General features: G+C 38.5%; 1 protein-coding gene across 5 annotated transcripts in view; it reads left to right on the top strand.

Moving 5' to 3' along the window:
• LOC307127536 (single-stranded DNA-binding protein 2) overlaps positions 1-18,101 on the top strand; it is a 101,236-nt gene extending 83,135 nt beyond the window's left edge. The window contains exons 6-18 of one of the 5 annotated variants that reach the window (XM_079818806.1): positions 1,141-1,224; positions 3,894-3,953; positions 4,936-5,002; positions 5,131-5,198; positions 6,431-6,495; positions 6,607-6,652; positions 6,863-6,898; positions 7,616-7,670; positions 8,235-8,305; positions 9,545-9,623; positions 9,724-9,752; positions 9,848-9,949; positions 18,030-18,101. In XM_079818806.1, the coding sequence (XP_079674932.1) occupies positions 1,141-1,224; positions 3,894-3,953; positions 4,936-5,002; positions 5,131-5,198; positions 6,431-6,495; positions 6,607-6,652; positions 6,863-6,898; positions 7,616-7,670; positions 8,235-8,305; positions 9,545-9,623; positions 9,724-9,752; positions 9,848-9,949; positions 18,030-18,062 (795 nt within the window). In that variant the 3' untranslated portion in view covers positions 18,063-18,101. Of the gene's footprint in view, positions 1-1,140; positions 1,225-3,893; positions 3,954-4,935; positions 5,003-5,130; positions 5,199-6,430; positions 6,496-6,606; positions 6,653-6,862; positions 6,899-7,615; positions 7,671-8,234; positions 8,306-9,544; positions 9,624-9,723; positions 9,753-9,847; positions 9,950-12,505; positions 15,861-18,029 lie in introns of those variants that run through there. The other 4 variants (XM_079818807.1, XM_079818804.1, XM_079818805.1 and 1 more) reach the window with 4 other exon arrangements.
• Positions 18,102-20,978: the final 2,877 nt, after the last annotated feature.

Raw genomic sequence — 20,978 nt, 5'->3', positions numbered from 1 at the left:
TTTTATATATCGCCGTTTTGAGATCCTTCCCCAATGAGGCAGAACTGTGGAGCGACTGTGATTGGCTGAACGCTGCTAATGTAGGTGCATAGGACCCATAATGCCATATGCTTCTCATTCGGGCTTGTTGTTCAGGGGCAGAGAGGAATAGAAGCTCAGCTCCTTTGCTGTGTGTTAGTTATTAGTCACGAAGTCTCATATTCCTTACAGAACCATTTTGGACTGGAGCTCAATGGCCTGTTGATCATTAATGAACACTAATGGATGCTCTGTGCTAGAGTTATATAGAATGAGGGGTTTAATGGGTTTTATGTGACACATTTCGGGGAAATGTTTCTACTGTACATACAGTACATGAACGATGCTGCTCTATAAACTGATTTTACAATTATACATGGTTGTGCAAAACTCAAAGGCGTTGCTATGCGGTTTTCAATTCATTAATTTTTTTGTATATTTATTGGCATTGGTTAATATTGTATATGTAATTGTGCATGCTAATTTCCCCTAAATTCAGTATCACTGTTAAATGTGACCTTTAGCAAATCGCAAAATATTTTGTATTATGTTGTCATGCCTAATTTTATTCATTTTTAATTTTGACAGAATTGTAATATCTATGTGAATACATTTTAAATATGAATTTCTTTAAGTAAAATATTTATCAGTTATTGGCCATCATGTGGAAATATTCATCCATTTATCAATGTTTTAACATTGGTATATCCATATTTGTGATTTGGATCTTGTTACATTAAGTCAACATGAGCTGAATATTCAACATCCCACAATGCCTTGATTTGTCGTTGAGCTTGTATGGTTGGTGTTGAAATATGAATTCAAAGCTCATCACTTATGTATCTGAAACACATTTTTCTTCAAAATGATGAAGTGGGTCTATAAAATCCTGCCATGTTTTATTGAGAACTTTCTGCTTGAAATAACAGCTGTTTGATTCTCATAAACTGCCATTTTTCATTGAAATCCTCACACTAGCTTTGGGTTTCCCACCAGTATTTAGTAGCTAGTGAGCGAGTTTGTGTGTTAGTCGTGTGTGTTTGTGTAAGGGCTTCGGCAGCAGCAGCAGGCCTCACTGGAAGGCCGTCTGTGCATCTCTCATCTCCCTCTTCTCTCTTAAAGGGGCCTCCCGGCTCGCAGCCGTCACCACACGCACAGCCTCCCCCACACAATACCAGCAACCCCATGATGGGACCACACGGCCAGGTAAGACACACAGCAACCCTCACACACACATGCACACCGTGTCCTTGCTTGCACCCTCGATATACACACGGTCACACTTGCACACATGAGAACTGTTGGCGACGCTGGCATCAACTCACTTGGACAAGATGAACGGTGTAAATTACATGGTTATTTTTAATTCTCCGTTTTTTTTCAAGCCCTCTTCTTGTAAACACATTCTTTGAACAAGAATTTTACCCAACTGTCCTGTGTATGGACTTTAGTCAGGGTTGACGCCATTTTCAAAGGGATCTAAACCAGTATGACTTTCTTTCCGTTTATTTTCATACTACTACAATGAATGGAGACTGAAGCTTTTAAAGGGATAGTTCACCCAAAAATGAAAATTCTTTCTCACCCTCATGTCGGTTCAAACCCATAAATCTTTGGAACAGAAATGAAGATCTTTTTTGAAGAAATCTGAGAGCTTTCAGTCCCTCCGTTGACAGCTATGCAACTGATACTTGGACGCCTCAAAAAGCTCTAAGAGATCGTAAAAATAATCCATATGAATTGAGCGGTTTAGTCCAAATCTTCTGAAGAGACTCGATCACTTCATATAATGAACAGATTTAATTTAGGCTTTTATTCGCATATAAACATTCATCATGTCACACATCAGTTGTGGTAAACAGAAGATCAAGCTTGCTGATCAGTGTTTAAATGTGAATAAAGACCTAAATTAAATCTTAATGAACGTTTTGAAGCGCCAAAGCCGTAGTTGTGTAGCTGTCAATGGAAAGTACAGAAAGCTCTCGGATTTCATCAAAAAGATCTTCATTTGTGTTCCGAAGATGAACAACAGTCTTATGAGTTTGAAACGACATGAGGGTGAGTAATTAATGACAGAATTTTCATTTTTGGGTGAACTAACCTTTTAAGAAACAAAGAACGAACAAGCGCCATAAGAGTAAGACAAAATTGATCCATTTGACTCTTGTGCTATATTTTAAGTCTTCTGAAGTTAGATTTGTTTTAGAAAAAGGCAATTACCTTATTCACTGAAAGTCTTGATATCCGCCATAGTGTTGTTCATGAGAGAAGAACCAATGTCTGATTTGTGAACAAATCACTTTTGTTCAATTTTTTTATCTGATCTCTTCAAAGTATCGGTTGACCTAGTTCACAAATCTGTTGTGAATAATTCGTTCATGAAATGTACTGGAAAATTCAATAGCAATTTTTGAAATCTTTTGTAACATTATACATGTCTTCACTGTCACTTTTGATCAATGTAATGCATCCTTGCTGAATACAATCTTACTAACCCCAAACGTTTGAATGGTAGTGCATGTTTTATGGTGCTTTAGATCATTTTTGAAGATTAAAAGCTTCAGTCCCCACTCATTAAAAACTGTATGGAAAGGAGGAGCCTGCACAGTATTCAGAATATCTTTTTTTGTGTTACATATAGAAAAAGAAAGTCATACAGGTTTGGGACAACATAAGAGTGCATAATGCATTTTTTTACAACTGAAAGCAAGGCTGTGAGGAATAGAAGTACAGTTCAATAGATTGTACTGTTGGGTACAATAAAAGTGGACGGAGATAAAATGTAGTTGTGAAAATAACATTAAGACTGTACATCCATCCCTCACATCCCATTTTCATTGGGCGTACACCCTAAAGTCCATTCCTCCTCGTTCTTTTTTCTTTCTTCCTCCCTCGGTTTCTCTATATTGGGAGTGTGAAGTATCCTGTGTACCTCCCACCCCCTCCATAGAGTCGACTCCCTGCGATCAGGATAAATAATTCAGTCTCCTCCTTGTTCTTGGAGATGGGCCTCCACTCCTGGGCCTCACCCCAACCCCCATCAATAGCACATTAATATTGTAGAGCCTCCCGCCACACAGCGCCCTCACAAACACTCACAAGCACACTGACTGCGCAGAAACCAGAACGACTGCGTGTGGATGTGACTCACATGCACATACCCACACAACACAGTGAAACCTACACTTATCAGACACTTCCTTTCTCCTGGAAAAAAACACACACTGCATATTAGAGCATTACAGTTGTACAACATCTTACTACAATGGTAAAATCACTCCAAGTAGCTGTAAAAACACACACACACACCCTTGCAGCCTATCCCTCGTCCGTTCAGCGCCGACATGTTTCAACAGAGCCCTAAAAGTTGGCGAGAGTCTCTCGGGGAGCTTCCCACAGGCCTTGACCACAGAAGTGGCATCGGGTTTCGTCTCTAGACGCGCAGCCACGCGGCTCTAATGGTTTGTATGTCAGGACACAGGCACGATACTGCCCTCGTTTGGGTTGTTGTGGTCACTTTCCTTCCTGACCAGACTTTCACTTGAGAAGCGTCTAAGTGCAGCCGCTCGAGGTCTGACTTTCCCGATGCTCTCCTATGCGTTTGTCGAAACACCACAAGAGTGTATGTGTGTGCACGTTTAAAAGGCAGAATGGGAGCAGTCTGTGTTGAGGGACAGAAGGAGAGATGTCAAATGTACTTATTTGATGTCATCTTGTGTTGGCTTCTGCTCTCCGTGCATCTGTCTGTCCATTCCATCTGCTATAGCCTGGCCTGCTGCACTCATTCATTCTGGTCTATACAATGCTCTCGCTTTCCTCTTAAATAGGGTAACGTGTTGCTAATGACGCCTTTTTTCCTCCTTTTCTTCTTCTAGCCTTTTATGTCTCCACGGTACCCTGGTGGACCACGGCCGTCTCTTCGCATGCCAAATCAGGTATAGAAAGCATCATCACAGCGCCAATAGTTCTTCCATTTTTACACACATCATCAGGGTCACCGCAATCAGGGAAAACCTGGAAATTTTAGGATATTTTAAGGATCGTTTTAAAGTCATGGGAATTTCTATTCTGAATCGATTTTTTGTTGTTTTGCATGGCTCTATACTATTTTATTGGCTAAAAGTGTTATCCAGTGTTGCTATTGTTAACTACAACTAAAACTATGAAATTGTTTTTGTTATATGAAATAATTTTATTATAAAATAAAATATAAATATTAGAAGAAAACAACTAAAACCTTGGCAACTAATTGAAATAGTGTAAGTAAAAATGAATAAAGCTAAATATAAAAAGTAACAAAAATACAACACTTTAACTATTCAAATTAAATTAAAACTGAAATACTTAGCTAATGGCTAATTCAAAATATTAATAATTACTATAATAGTCTATAGACATTAAAATGTTTATAAATTTACTAAAATGGCACACCAAAATGTATCGGTATGAACGTGGGAATCCTAACAACAAACTTTGCCTACAGAGGCATGTGATTGATGTTCATACATGCCAATGACACTCCAAAATGTTAAATAATTTATTTATTTATATATATTTATTTTTCAAATCGTGTGATGTTCATGTAAATAGAATTTTTGGGGATTCTATTTACATAAATTTTATTCATTACACATTTTAATGACTTGTGACTGATACATCAAAGCCAGTTTGTGATGATTCGGTCTCTGGTATCTTTCTAACCGTGGGCAATACTGGCGTGTGCACAATTTTCAGAGCCCAATTGTTTAAAAGGCTATTGAAGTTACATTATTATACCAATGGACTGCCATTTAAAGTAAAGGTGGAAAGAAATTCCCCCATTTACACTGTTCCAATGTAGATGGTTGTTGAGGTTGCATAACAGTGTAAAACTTTCTGTGGCTTTCATTGACCTTCGCTCATTTATGTCATCCTCAGCCTCCTGTAGGGGTTCCAGGATCACAACCACTCCTGCCAAACAGTTTGGACCCAACCAGACCACAAGGTAGCATCTTGGTCCACTCTCCCCCACTCCAACACTTTATAACCACAGAGCTATTTACACGCAGATTGAAGAATGATATATTATCACCTGTCTATTATCTCAATCTAAATAAATCGAATATTTTCCAGGACATCCTAACATGGGCGGTCCGATGAGAATGAATCCTCCCAGAGGGATGGGTGGCATGGGCCCTCAGGTAGGCACATCATTTTACTCATTTTCTACTCGTTTATCCTCCGGTAGTAGCCCCAAGTCAAACGCCACAGGACTAAGACAGTCTGAACCCCGTTACTGCTCTTGACACACCTGTGCTGAAAGCAGAGTTCTCCTTGCTTCTCTATCTCTCTCTCTGTCCTTCTCGTTCTTGGCAAGCGAGGTGCTGCACAAATCGGCAGCTGGTGCAGCATCTGTTCGACAAATTGGGTAGAGCGCAGAACAAAGGCTCGGGTTAGAAAGAAGCAGCCTCAGGCCTGAAAGGCTCTGTCACACTTTGCCCTCCACCCACGGGCAGCCAGACAGGTGGGCTGCCGTCTGCCTGAGCAGAACTTCGTTAGCATAGTGTCAATCGCATCCCAACCTGTTTGGTTGGATCCCCACCGCTACGGACGACAGTGGATGAAGGGCAGTAATTCCTATACTGCGCCATTGCTGCATCTTCTGCTCCACAGCAAACCCCCCCCCAAAACTGTGACCTTACTCTGAATTGAAAAAGATAGTGTACCAAAATAATGCCAAAACAACACAGATTTTCTACTCAGTGTGCATTTATTTATTTATTTATTTATTTGTATGTAATTATTCTTATTTATGCACATAATTATTTAAAATTGTTATGTAATTGAACAAAATATATTTGTATATATTTCTTATAATTTTAAAATGTAATAAATCAATTATACTTGCGTGTATATAAGAATTACATACAAAAAAAGTATTAAAATTAAATAAAACAAATTTAATCATTAATAAACACAATACGGTACTTATTTGTGTATAAATGTAAGTAGATAAATAAATTTATTTATTTTAAAAAAGTTATAATTTAAGTATTATAATTTTGTATATATTTATATTTATTTTAAAATAAATACATTTATTAAATGTACTTATTTTTAAAATTGGGTATAATTCAAGTATTAAGTATTATAATTGTGTGTGTGTGTGTGTGTGTGTGTGTGTGTATATATATGTGTGTGTGTGTGTGTGTGTGTGTGTGTGTGTGTGTGTGTGTGTGTGTGTGTGTGTGTGTGTGTGTGTGTGTGTGTATATATGTAATTTTAAAATGATCTATTTTGTTTATATACACAATTAGAATTATTATATTAGAAAATATTTATTTTTTAATTTTTTAATTCAGTGACACAGTGAATTCAGTGGTGAAAAATGATTGTTGAATGTGTGTGTTTTGGTTTTCTATGCCCATTGTAGAACTATGGTGGTATGAGGCCTCCTCCAAACTCTCTCGGTGGTCCAGGCATGCCCGGAATGAACATGTGAGTTCTTCAACATGAGATCACTCCCTGTCACCATTTATTTAACCCCATTAAATCATGTTTGTTAACCTTCATCTGTCTCTGCTCTCTATTTCTATCCTTTTTTTACAGGGGACCTGGAGGACGTGGCCCCTGGCCAAACCCCAATGCTAACTCGGTAAGTTCATACTTGCGCTGTTGTCTGCATGCAACTTTGTGGCTGCAGACAAAGACGTGACATGTATTATTGCTGCACTGACCTGGTACTTTATTGTATACCAAAGATTATTATATTCATATATTATAGTATTACCATTAAGTGGTGTAGTTTAATGTTTTATTCTCATCAAAATAAACTGTATTCATATTCTTTTGCTTGGGTTGACAGATAGCATACTCCTCCTCGTCTCCAGGCAACTATGTGGTGAGTACCAAACTTTAGTCAACATGAAATCAAAATGAACTTTTTGTAGTATATACAAAATGCATAAAAAGAAACAACCTGTCGTTGTAATATTTCATTAAAAAAATGTAGTTTTGTTAATGCAAATCGATTAATTGTCAGATCGATTAATCATGATTAATTGTGTCCAGCATAAAAGTTTTTAAATATGTGTAATTATACATACACACATATATATTTACAAACTTTTATGTTAGATACGATAAATCGTAATTAATCTATTTGACAGTATCTCAAAAGTGTGTGCCAGCAATGTTTCAGGAGGAAAATAGTCTTATAGAACCCATTGTGAATGTACGTCCATATTGAACATTCAGAGAGTATATTGCAGAGATCTTTTGCTTTTCCCCTCTCTATCTTTAGCTCAAAGGAAAACTGAAAAAGTAGAAATATAGCTATAGCAAAATGTAGTGCTTCCCTTTGGAGACTAAAAGCATAACTAAGCACATATTAAAGTTTCTTAATGTATTGATTTTACTTGAGCAATTACTATCCGGCTTAGTTTTGCTCCTAGCATTGCCTCTCTTAAAAGTAAAATATCTGCACATTAGTCAAAGCGGCTTAATGGCTCCCCTGTGCCTAGTGTTTCTTTGTTTAAAAACTGCTCCTCTGGTAGTTCTGATACTGTTACACACTAAAAAGCTAAGCTCATGTTTGTGTGCGTGTTTCCTCCCTCAGGGTCCTCCAGGAGGAGGTGGTCCACCAGGAACTCCCATAATGCCAAGCCCAGGAGGTACAGTAGATCTGTTCTGTCGCTCCCCTTTATGCATGTCATTCACACACTGCACACTTGCTCTCACCTCGTCTCTATAATCGGCACAGCCGGAAACGGTTCAGGTCTCTCCAGGAAGAAAGATGCTCAGCACTTCACAAACACCCTATTTAACACCCTCTCCCTCCCTCCCTACGCAGCAGCCAATATCACTGCAAGGCTACCTGCACTTCCTCTGGCAGGAAAACAAAACATGTGACATCAGCTCCACCCCTCCCAATAAGTTAATGTAATTCCACTCTAAGCGCTTCTGTTTGTGATGTTGAACCACAGATTATGGGTGTGAGCTGAGTCTCCCTCCCTCTTTCTCTTACACTCTTTCTCGCACACAAGCCATAAATCATTAAAGGAACACATTTATAATGGTGATTAATCCAGTCAAACCATGTTCTGTATTGATCTAGTGTGCTGCTAAAGCATTGGCTATCTGAATATGCTTGGAAGTGACTCTGGTCTATTGTTTTGGAGAAGTTGTGCTGGTCTTAGAAACCAACTTAAATGGTTTTCTGCTCTCTTCTTTTCTAGACTCCACAAACTCCAGTGAAAATATCTACACAATGATGAACCCTATTGGACCAGGAGGAAACAGACCTAACGTATGTATTACTCCCGATATGTATTTTCCAGAGCAATTATAATATGAATTGTTTTTGAAAGGAGTCTCTTACGTTCACCGACGCTAAATTGAATTGATCAGAAATACAGTAAAACAGTAATATTGTGAAATATAGCTATTTAAAACAACAGTTTTTTATGCTAATATATTTAAAAATGTAATTTATTCCTTTGATGGCAAAGCTGAATGTTCCGTGCAATTATGCCAGTCTTCACAAGTGTCTTTTACGATCACTTTTGATTATTTTAATGCATCCTTGCCAATGAAAGCATTCATTTCTTTAAAAAAATAAATCTGACCCTAAACTTATAAACTGTAGTGTAACATCTCTCCACTTAAATACTTTTCTGACATTTGTGGTGTATTTCCAAAGCCACAGCTACATATTTTGATTCCCAACATTTGGCAATTGGGAATACTTGGCTCTGATTGGTCAGTTTTGGCATTCAGCAGTCAAATATTTGTGTATCAAGACTGCTAAGCTGTGTAATTGGCTGTTGTTGGACTGCCTTCATATTGTAGCTGTGCTAGTTTGCTTGTCAAGTCACCTTTATTTATACAGAATTTATACAAAACAGATCGTTTCAAAGCAGCTTTACAGTGATAACAGGACAATTATGCATTTCGACTGTTGTTTAGCTGAAGATTTCAGGGTTGATTCAGATCCGTTGTAAAGATCATCAGTTATTATAAGTTAGTTAATTTCCTCTATAAAGCAGTTCTGCCAAAACATGATGTCATCGTCCAGCGTCAGTACAGTCAGATCAATAATACTGTTGAATATTAAGTGCTAGTGCTCATAACACTCCATGGTCTCTTTCTTCTTACATAATAGTATAATTTGATCTCAAATCAATCTTTAATGTACGATTATTTATTTATTTATTTGCTTGAGTAGTCATGTAATAATCTTGATAATGCCAGTCGGTCGTAATCTCAAAATAAATCCCCTCAGTGTGATTTAAGACCTGTCTGGATTTATTTGTAATAATGAGCTGCTGACTGTACATTATGCCTTACTCATATTAATCCTAAATGTCACATTATGATCTTTGTTTTCATAAAAATGCATGCATGCTTTCAAAGAAAACTAAGGGGACATGCTTATCCTTTTTAAATTAATGTTTATCTCTCGTATTCAATAATTCACACAGTCTTATTGGACTCAGGGCAGTGGATGTGGATGGATGGTTGATTTGTGATTCTCTGTGTTTCTCAGTTCCCCATGGGTCCCGGTCCAGATGGCCCAATGGGCGGCATGGGTGGTATGGAACCCCATCATATGAATGGCTCATTAGGTAAGCATTTGCACTGCATCAAAATAATATCTAAATCTGATTTCATGCGATTAATAAGTTACAAAAGGCCTTTTAATAATATAAACCTTATTTATTTCAGGCTCTGGTGACATGGATGGGTTGCCAAAGGTAAGGAAGGTTTTAGTTTGCCAGTCAGTATTTTTTCCACAATGTTTTCACACCTCATTCTCAACTGTCTTTGTCAAACATCTCTTTTGCTGCAGAACTCCCCCAACAACATGGCAGGCATGAACAACCCACCGGGCACACCGCGGGATGACGGAGAAATGGGAGGCAACTTCCTCAACCCATTCCAAAGTGAAAGTGTGAGTAGATTCTGACCCAAACCCAAAGACCTGCCACTCCCCTCACCTACCAGTCATATACACTGCTGTTCAAACCTTTGGGGTCAGTAAGATTTTTTGAAAGAAATTAATACTTTTATTTAGCAAAAAGACATTAAAGTGATCAAAAGTGATAGTAAAGACACAAAATATGCTGTTCTTATGACCTTTTCATCAACAAATTCTCAAAAAAAGTATCACGGTTTCCACATTAAAGGTTCACCCAAAAATGAAAATTATCCCATACTTTACTCACCTTCAAGCCATCCTAGGTGTATTCTTCTTTCAGACGAATACAATCGGAGTTATATTAAAAAATATCCTGACTCTTCCACGCATTATAATGCGAGTTGCCATTGTTTTTGAAGCCCAAAAAAGAATCCATCATAAAAGTAATCCACACGGCTCCATGGGGTTAAAAGGTAACTTCAGGGATGTAGCATTAAGCTTTGTATCAGTAGAAACCCCGTAGTATATTTGAATTATGGTACTTTTCCCCATCATATCCCCCTGAGACGAGAGAATTATGCATTTTATTTCTGGAAAAAATCCTCAGATGACGCAAATATCGTCATTTTGCGTCATCGGAGGATTTTTTTGGCCAGAGGCTAAAAAACGACAGCCAGTAGAAGGAGCTGTTTCGCATGTTTTCAACCCTCCCACAGGGGAGAGATCGCACGCACAGAATGTAAATGCGCTCAGCTCGGCCTCTGGCATTCATACGGAGTGGTGCAGAGCAAAGTGAGTGTTTCAACTTTTCAATTAATTCCTATGAAAGTTTAGCTTCCATATGCGATCAAAAAACGCGCCAGACTGGACACGCGCTGAGAATGACAGCCGCGCTTACCTCAGCTCTGCTCAGCTCTTACTTCCCTCTCGTGATGAATAAACTCTGACTCCTGCTGCGTTTGTCCTGTGACTTTCGTTCTGCTCACTCCCACTTTATTGAAAAGACATGTTAAGTTTTTAATTGTAGTGTTTTTTCTCTAACTGAACGAAATTATTGTATTATTATGAAGATCAAAACTACGCTGGGGGCAGTGTAGGGAGTGCATTCTGGGAGTTGTTGTCTTTCATCCACATGAGACAAAAATACATTTTCTGTCTTTTCTCAGTCTAGAAGGCACCAAATTCAAAAATTTCACATTTCTACTACATAAATGACACAGTTTAAATACACATTCATCTTCCCAGCGCCCCTTTAATAAAGGCCTTCTGAAGGGAAGGGATATGTTTTTGTAAGAAAAATATCGATATTTATAACTTTATAAACTATAATCACTGGTTTCTGGTAACAGCCGTAAGCGGGTCGAATTCCGCTGAAGAGTGACCTCTAACCCGACGCATGTATTGACGAACGCGGAAGCACAGGGGACCGAGCAAAACAAAACACCATATAAAAGAAGAGGAGCTTGAGTTTGTTTCCCTGCCCTAGAGGCGTCTACTCTCACCTAAGCTTACGCTTCTCCTACATCCTACGTCATACTTCGGGTCACTTTTCTGCCAGAACTCAACGTTAATGTCGATGTTACTGGAAACCAGTGATTTATAGTTTATAAAGTTATAAATATGGATACTTTTCTTACAAAAAAACGCTTTGCTTCTGAAAGCCTTTTTTATTAATGCCCTGGACCCATGTGGATTACTTTTAGAATGGATGGATGCTCTTATTTGGGCTTCAAAATCTAAGTTACTTTTCACTCCCATTATAAAGCTTGGAGGAGGCAGGATAGTTTTTAATATAACTCCGATAGTATTTGGCTGTAAGAAGAAAGTCATATACACGTATGATGACTTTAGAGTGAGTAAATTATCGGATAATTCTCATTTTTGGGTGAACTAACCCTTTAATATTAAGCGGCAAAACTGTTTTCAACCTTGATAATAATTAGAAATGTTTCTGGAGCACCAAATCTGCATATTAGAATGATTTCTGAAGGATCATGTGACACTGAAGACTGGAGTAATGATGCTTTGCATAACATGAATAAATTACATTTAAAATATATTAAAGTAGAAAACGTTTATTTTAAAGTGTAATCAAATTTCACAATATTGCTGTTTTTACTGTATTTTTGATCAAATAAATGCAGTGTTGGTGAGCATAAGAGACTTCTTTAAAAAATAAAATAAAAATCTTACCGACCCCAAACTTTGGAATGTTAGTGTAGCTCCGCCCAGCAGGCACTCAGAAGGCCCCACCTACTGACCATGTTACTCAGAACAGAACAGAATATCAAATCAAAGGCAAATTTTAACAACAAAAAAAGGAGAGAGAGATACAAAATGATTTGATTTGTAAGTGTTCCTGATTCAGTCCAAGAGTGAGTGCTGGACATTTTAAAAGACCAGCAGTTTCCTGGACACTTTATTTCCAAGTTTTCTGTCCTTTGGTTACTGCTTTGTCAACAAAATCATGCATTTTCTTGCTGTATTTTGGGACCGTTATGTCATAACCATCTTGTATTTGCTCTGTGCGGAGTTCTCATAATCTCACCTCCGCTATATATCCCCCCCCCACCCCTTCTCTCTTTCCAGTATTCACCCAACATGACGATGAGTGTGTGATTTCTTCTTGTTTTATCATTTTATTTGGGGTTTTCTTTTTTGTTTCGTTTTCAAACCCCCTCCGACTGCCCCGGTCCTTTTTTCACCCCGTCCCCTCTTCACGTCGATCAACCCCCGGCACCCTCTGCCCACGGAACTCTGGCTTTTTCTGCGCAGCCTTCTGGGATGCCCCACGAGCAGAGGACTCACATGAAAGTGGCCCATCCCAGCTTGTGCAAAATGGCCAGCGGCAACAGGAAACAGCCCCAGAGCCACAGGAAGAGCTTGTTGACTGAATCTCCCTGCCTCCCGGACTTCCTCTCTGGTTCAGGACACTAAACGGGGCTCAACACACATATGAAGGCAGGTGTGTGTGTGTGTGTGCGCGTGTGAGTGAGCAGCTTCACCGGGCTGCTCACTTTATGATCTTTATGAACTCACTCCACTTTTTTGATTCATTTTTTTTAATCTTGAATGGATGCAGTCGTTTTTACAGCGGAAAATATCTGCACCTTTTTCCTCCATTTTATTGTGTAAATGCAAGAGGAAACTCATTACGATGGGTTCGGCAATGGACGTTTTCATTCTTCTGTGTATGTATTGTATTATTATCAATTGTTGATTTTATTTTTATTAATATTGTAATGATGGTTATTAGGTTTTAATCTTTTTTTTTTTTTTTTTTGAAAGGGGCACATTGTTATGTAAACCATGAATTTGACAACAACAAAAAAAGCACACATCCATAATGCACAACAACGTGTCATGACTTTTGCAGTAAGTCTACGCTACGTTTTGTGTTTGCTGTGAAATCTTACCTCCTGCAGATTAAATAGGTAGCCGTACCTTTTATTCTACGTCTCTAGTATACAGGTTTCACTGTCCCTGTTGAGTGAACGACCGAGGCCAAGAGGTGCGAGGCCCAAACCAGCAGCGACTTTAACCTCTCAGACCAGCCTGTGTGTCTGACAACACGTTTTGGAGTCTCAAACTATCTGTAGAGAGGAAGTGATGTCACCATACCAGAGCCGAAACCACGCAGTTATTCTAGCGACCAGAGCTAAACTTGACTCAAACACACGACACCGTGATTCACAACTTATTTATTTGTTGTTTTTGTTCATGCATCGATTTATCGCGCACACGTCTCGCATGCGACCCGTCAGGACATATTGTACACATGTAAATAAGCCAGTCTAAGATACCTCCTGAAGATTTGTATCGTTCTGTCCCTCGCCAGAGACCCACATGCTTTCCTTTTTGCATGAATCTGAACAGGTCACGTGACATTTCACTACAAATGAGGTTTCCCGTTGGCTCGGTGCTCATCATACTGGATACTTTTTCAGGTGTGGAACAAAATCCTCCTCCTCAAACACATTTTGTCAACTATATTACGTCCTGAAAAGTGAAGCCAAAACATTTTGATCGCCCCCCTGGTGGTTGGCTGCAGTATAGGTCATACACCCCGCCCTCTCCATGTAATCCAATGGGACGCGAGCGAGCCCAAATGAAAAAATTCAGTTACACTTCAAGTTTTCCAAAGATGGTTTCCGTCATTTTGGGTAGTGCTCGTTCAACTGTTCGTTTTCCCAATAAGTTTAGTTTTAGTTTGTTATTTGATGCTTTATTTGATTGACTGCTGCGCTTGGGCGGGATCTTGATACCGCGGCTCCTCCTCGGGATCACTACTGCGCAGACTCAGTCTCCAAATGACCCAGTTGGGGCATGATGTCAACGTTCATTTCTGGGCTATTTTGGCTTCATTTTTCTACAGTGGAAGAAAGCGGAGACACGTCGTCCATCTTTTTTTACAGTCTATGATTACGCCTAATATAATGTGCAAAAACATGAGATGTCAGCCACATCCAGACCTTTTCTGAGCTTATGAAATGAAGGGTCCGTAATATGACGTCCAGGGACTACTGAATGAGGGATATATGAGCTAAATGTGCCCGACAGCCTGTTTGTTTTTCCTTCTTTTTTTGTCTTTTGCATTGGGTATATCTGTTGTGTCCTTTAAACAAAATGTGTTTTTGGAACTCTCAGTGAAATGCTTATTAGGGGTCAGAAGGAACCGGTAAATATCAGAGCTAAATGCTAATATCCTCCTGCTGATTACATACACACACTTTAATCACACGGCACCTGTTTTTTCAGTTCTCCACAGCTCAACGACACGATGTACACCGAGAAACACACATTTATACAGTGTTTATCTTATTTTATGACTTTCTTTCTTTGTAAATACTGTAAAATGCATTTTGATATCATTGACATGTTTTGATATTTCAGTCACTACCAATGAATACTACGAGATCTTGGGGGTAGGAAAAAAAAAAACAATGTAAAGAGTCGCCATTATCTGTCCTTGACTCTGTCCCACTGTACAGATGTACTAAATCATGCAAATGTAAAGATTTTGTCAGCCTCTACTTAGTAAACGACGTCTGAGCGCTCATGTTTTAGGAGAACAGGAAAGCAACCAGTACCGCTCGCTCCTCGTAGAACAGACACACACGGGAGGACGCTCGCGGAGGGCGAAAGCCTCACGATGCATCCGTTCTCTCTCGGACGTGTCCTCACTTTGCACTTTCCAGACAGCAGCCCACCTTTTAACACATTGCCTATATGGACATACATGAACACAGAAAGTCGTCTCTTTATGTGCAAAAGGGACCACGCATCGCAAACTTTACTATGAAGGATTTTTATCTATTTAAATTTTACAAAACGAACAAAAAAAAAAGAGTGAGGATTTAAAAAAAATAAAAATAATAATAATAAAATGGAGGGAAGTGTCCTTCCCGTTCTCTTGAGATAGTGTTTTCTAGGTTGCAGTCTCTCTTCTCCTCGGCCAGTCCTCTGTATGTAAACCACTCACGTCGTTGGCCATCTCTGTAATTCTATTGTGACGCTGTACGATACTGTAACATTAGCGAGGAGACGAGGTGCGGAGGGGCTTCAGATGTGGGGAAGGGAGGGAAAAATCCTCCACCGTTGTTCTTTCTGGCAAACGAAAAGCAGTATTGAGTATAAAGCAGTCTGTCTCCTGGGTTTGCTTTGTATTTCATGTTTAGGGTAGTTTGGATCCTTGTCTTAGGGACTCTTTCTGTCTTGTGTAGTAAATTAAGATGTTCTTTGTATGTTTCTTTATATTGTAAAGTTACTTTTAGATTTAAAAGTTGCTTATTAAAAAAAAGGATGGAAAAAGTGCTTCAATAATGTATTTTTTTCTCTCTCTGATTTCTTTTTTTCATGGAGTTGTTGCTTATTTTTTTGCTTGTCCCTTCGTTGTAGATACAAATTTAAAACTAATAAAATAACATAACCCCTTTTACCAAGACTTCCTGCTCTCCCAGCTCTTAATTTATTAAAACCATTTGTTTTGAAATGTGTGTTTTTTTTATGTGTACTGTTCACTGCACCTGCTTACATACACTACCGTTCAAAAGTCTCTTGTGCTCAAAGTTGCATTTAATTGATCAAATATACAGTAAAACAATTTAAAATAACGTCTCTATTTGACTATATTTTAGAACGTATTCATGTGTTGGAAAAGCTGAATTTTCAGCAGCATTGCTCCAGTCTTTAGAGTCCCATGATCCTTCAGAAATTATTCAAATATACTTATTTGCAGCTCGATTGATAACATTTATATCAATGTTGAAAACCGTTGTGCTGCCTAATATTTTGTGGAAATTGTGATTTTTGTTTTTCAGGACTCTGATGAATAGAAAGTTCAACAGCCTTTATTTGATAAAACAATCTTTATAATAATATAAATATATTTACTGTCAATTTTGATAAATTTAACACATCCTTGCTTCCTTAAAAACGTGCCCTTAAACATTTTTAATGGTAGAGTACGTTAAACACTTAATGAGACGTATTTGTGTGGTCAGTACTTTTTTTGTTGTTGATCAAAGTAATACTTTTATTCAGAAATGATGCATTAAATTGATCAAAAGTGTCACTAAAGACTTTTACATTGTTACAATATAAAATTCAAATAAATACTTCATATTCGTCAAATAATCCTGTTTTCAGCATTGATAATAATCAGAAATGCATTTTGAGCAGCAAGAACTTTATTTCTGAAGTAATGACGCTGAAAATTCAGCTTTGCCATCACAGGAATAAATTACTTTTTAAAATCTATTAAAATAGAAATAAAATATTTTAAATTACAAAAATATTTCATAAATTTTTCTGTTTTTACTGTATTTTTGCTTCCAACTCCTTTCAAAAATATAAATAAAATGTCACTGACTTTTGAATATATATATATATATATATATATATATATATATATATATATATATATACATACCGATCAAGCATAACATTATGACCTAATTTTGTGTTGCCAAAACAGCCCTGACCCATCGAAGCATGGACTCTGAAGGTGTGCTATGGTATCTCGCACCAAGATGTTAGCAGCAGATCCTTTAAGTACTGTAAGTTGCGAGGTGGGGCCTCCATGGATCGGACTTATTTGTTCAGCACATCCCACAGATGCTCGATTTGATTGAAGTCAACATATCAAACTCATTGTTGTGCTCCTCAAACCATTCCTGCCACAGCCACCAGCGAATACCGTTTCCATGAAAGGGTGTAAATGGTCTGCAACAAAGCTTAGATAGGTGGTACGTGTTAAAGTAACATCCACATGAATGGCATGACCCAAGGTTTCCCAGCAGAACATTGCCCAAAGCATCACACTCCCTCCGCCGGCTTGCCTTCTTCCCATAGTGCATCCTGGTGCCATATGTTCCCTAAGCGATGCACACACACCCGGCAATCCACGTGATGTAAAAGAAAAGGTGATTCATCAGACCAGGCCACCTTCTTCCATTGCTCCGTGGTCCAGTTCTGATGCTCATGGTCCCACTGTTATAGCTTTTGGTGGAGGATAGGGTCAGCATAGGCACCCTGACTGGTCTGCGGCTATACAGCCCCATACACTTCAAACTGCGATGGTAGCAATGCACTGTGTATTTTGACAGCTTTCTTTCAGAACCAGCATTAACTTGACCAATTTGAGCTACAGTAGCTTGTCTGTTTGGGCCAGCCTTTGCTCCCCACGTGCATCAATGAGCCTTGGCCGCTTATGTCCCTGTCGCCGGTTCCCCACTGTTCCTTCCTTGGAGCAATTTTGATAGATACTGGCCACTGCAGACCGGAAACACCCCACAAGGGCTGCAGTTTTGGAGATGCTCTGACCCAGTCGTCTAGCCATCACAGTTTGGCACTTGTCAAACTCGCTCAAATCCTTACGCTTGCCCATTTTTTCTGCTTATACCACTTTAACTTTGGGGACAAAATGTTCACTTGCTGCCTAATATATCCCACCCACTAAGAGGTGCCGTGATGAAGAGATAATCAGTGTTATTCACAGTGTTTATATATATATATATATATATATATATATATATATTAGCCATACTTCTATGGGCTGAGATATTGTCATGGTGTGTGTTATGTTGACATTTAGTACTCTCTTCTGTCACAGGTTTCTAGTTTCATCCTCTCTCTCCTCCCCTGAGAACTGAGTGTACGGCAGCAACATCAATCTCCCTGAAGGAAGTTTCCCTATCTTGTGTGGCTGAAGAGGAGGGTACAGCCGTTATAAATCGCCACTGCTTTTCTCTTAGGGAAGTGTGTGAATATTAATTAATACGGTGAAACAGCAACCCTTGGGCCGCAATTAATTTCAATTGAGCTGTGCCAGCAAGAAGTCACACAAACAGTATTAATGCTATTAAGTCTCCAAGGTTGTGACGTCCCTGAGGTATAGAAACATTTCAACTGCCAGCTTAAACATGATTCTCATGATGAAAAAGAAAGTGCTGATTGAAACGTCGCCTCCATGCAGATTTGCCAGTGTCAAGACGTATGGGTAACACTGCAATGGCTTACAATTCATTATCAAAAAGGCTTTGAATTCATTCCTCTGGTGTCCATGAGCTCTGAATCATGTTGAAAGCGGGCTCCACAAGGTCACAATACACAACAATTTTATCAACATTATCTCCTTAACGTTCTTTTGTATTCAAATCTTCAGCCTTCAGGAAACATGAAAGAGGCTGTGACACTGCACAGTTACTTAATAAGAACACTTCAAACAGTTACCTATACAGAGTATTATTAGTGTATTTGGATTACACTTATAGGCCTATTTAAACTTATAGGCTTAATTAAATACAAGTAGCATTGATATTATGGACCATGTTTTTGATCTTTTTATTGCACATTCTTGGTGGTACAGGGAGTGCAGAATTATTAGGCACGTTGATTTTCTGATCATATTTTTTTTCCAGGCACATTTGACCAATTCCAAACCACAGTAATCCTAATAACTACTATTGATTTAGTATTTAATAATGTAAAAGTGATATATAATTGTTCATGAAGGCTGGAAATGAAAATCACCTTATATTCAGGTGTGCAGAATTATTAGGCATGTTTTCTTTTACAGATAAATTGAGCCAAAAAAGAGATTTAACTCAGACTGAAAAGTCAAAAAGTATTAAATGCCCATGAGAAGGATGCAATACTAATGCAATACTAGACATTGCAGTTAAGGCATGACCATTGGACAGTGAAATGCTCGTTGGGTCAGCAGGATCTGACAAAAACAGGTGGTGAAGTAAAGACACCTGTTAACTGCAAAAGAATTAAGAATTAAGGTGAAGAATTAAGGGTGAAACCATCAGGAATCCTTTAGTCTGCAGCGCCACCATTTTCCAGAGCTGCAACCTACCTGGAGTCTCCAGAAGTGCAAGGTGTCAGGATCTCAGAGACTTCAGTTAGGTAAAGAATCCTAAAAAATGACCCCCACTAAATAAGAATCATAAGCTGAAGTGTTGTAAAAAACATGAAGAAGGTTTTTTTATAGGCTTTATAGGTTTTATAGGTTGAGAATGACTCTTGAAGGACCAGCACCACATCCTCTAGTACCACTGTTTGAAGAATTCATCTTCCAGAATCTGGCAGTACGTTTTGGGAGTTCATTTTAGTCCATCCTGAAGTCCGTTTTGCAGAGATGGACTAAAAATGAACTCCCAAAACGTACTGCCAGATTCTGGAAGATGAATTCTTCAAACAGTGGTACTAGAGGATGAGGAGCTGGTCCTTCAAGAGTCACTCTCAACCTATCTGTCCATAAAGCCTATAAAAAAACCTTCTTCATGTTTTTTACAACACTTCAGCTTATGATTCTTATTTAGTGGGGGTCATTTTTTAGGATTCTTTACCTAACTGAAGTCTCTGAGATCCTGACACCTTGCACTTCTGGAGACTCCAGGTAGGTTGCAGCTCTGGAAAATGGTGGCGCTGGAGACTAAAGGGTTCCTGATGGTTTCACCCTTAATTCTTCACCTTAATTCTTAATTCTTTTGCAGTTAACAGGTGTCTTTACTTCACCACCTGTTTTTGTCAGATCCTGCTGACCCAACGAGCATTTCACTGTCCAATGGTCATGCCTTAACTGCAATGTCTAGTATTGCATTAGTATTGCATCCTTCTCATGGGCATTTAATACTTTTTGACTTTTCAGTCTGAGTTAAATCTCTTTTTTGGCTCAATTTTTCTGTAAAAGAAAACATGCCTAATAATTCTGCACACCTGAATATAAGGTGATTTCTATTTCCAGCCTTCATGAACAATTATATATCACTTATACATTATTAAATACTAAATCAATAGTAGTTATTAGGATTACTGTGGTTTGGAATTGGTCAAATGTGCCTGGAAAAAAAATATGATCAGAAAATCAACGTGCCTAATAATTCTGCACTCCCTGTATTGGCTCATTCACAGAAAAAGGTGTCATTGTGGAATGTCAGGTCACTGAGATCAGAGGAAGAAGATGAGGTGAGGCAAAGCAGATCTAATAGCAGCTATAACTTTATTAAGCAAAACAAAAGAGCCATATCCAACACAAGAAATCAAAGTAACCGTGTGCTAAAGCACAGCCAACAACACCAGACAATGAACAACTGAAAATGAGGAATGTGGCTGCATCCTAAATCACACTTCCCTACTATATAGTATAGGCAAAAACAGTGTGTGACAAAAGAAGTTTGTCCAAATTCACAGTACTCATAAAAGAGTTGGCAAAAAGTACCCGGATGACCTACTACTTCCAGAGAGATTCTGAAGTGTGCATACGATGGACACTCTACTATCCCATGAGGCCACAGGAGAGGATTTATAAATGAGATGAATGTGACGCAAATGACACTGGGAGGTCACGTGATAATGACAGCATGGCAAAGCATGTCCAGATTCCAGTCATACTAAACTATATATACACACTATATATACTAAGCAAACTAATGATCAAAAATAAGAAACAGGTGACTGAAACCATGAATAACCATAACAACCAATGAAAACATACTTAGTAACAACCAGAGCCATATAGAGAGAGAGTTGCGACAACTCCATAGACTCCAAT

This window comes from Gobio gobio (assembly GCF_949357685.1).
Source record: "Gobio gobio genome assembly, chromosome: 6".
In the NCBI taxonomy this organism is placed as follows: domain Eukaryota; kingdom Metazoa; phylum Chordata; class Actinopteri; order Cypriniformes; family Gobionidae; genus Gobio; species Gobio gobio.
This window is presented reverse-complemented; position numbering and strand designations above follow the sequence as displayed.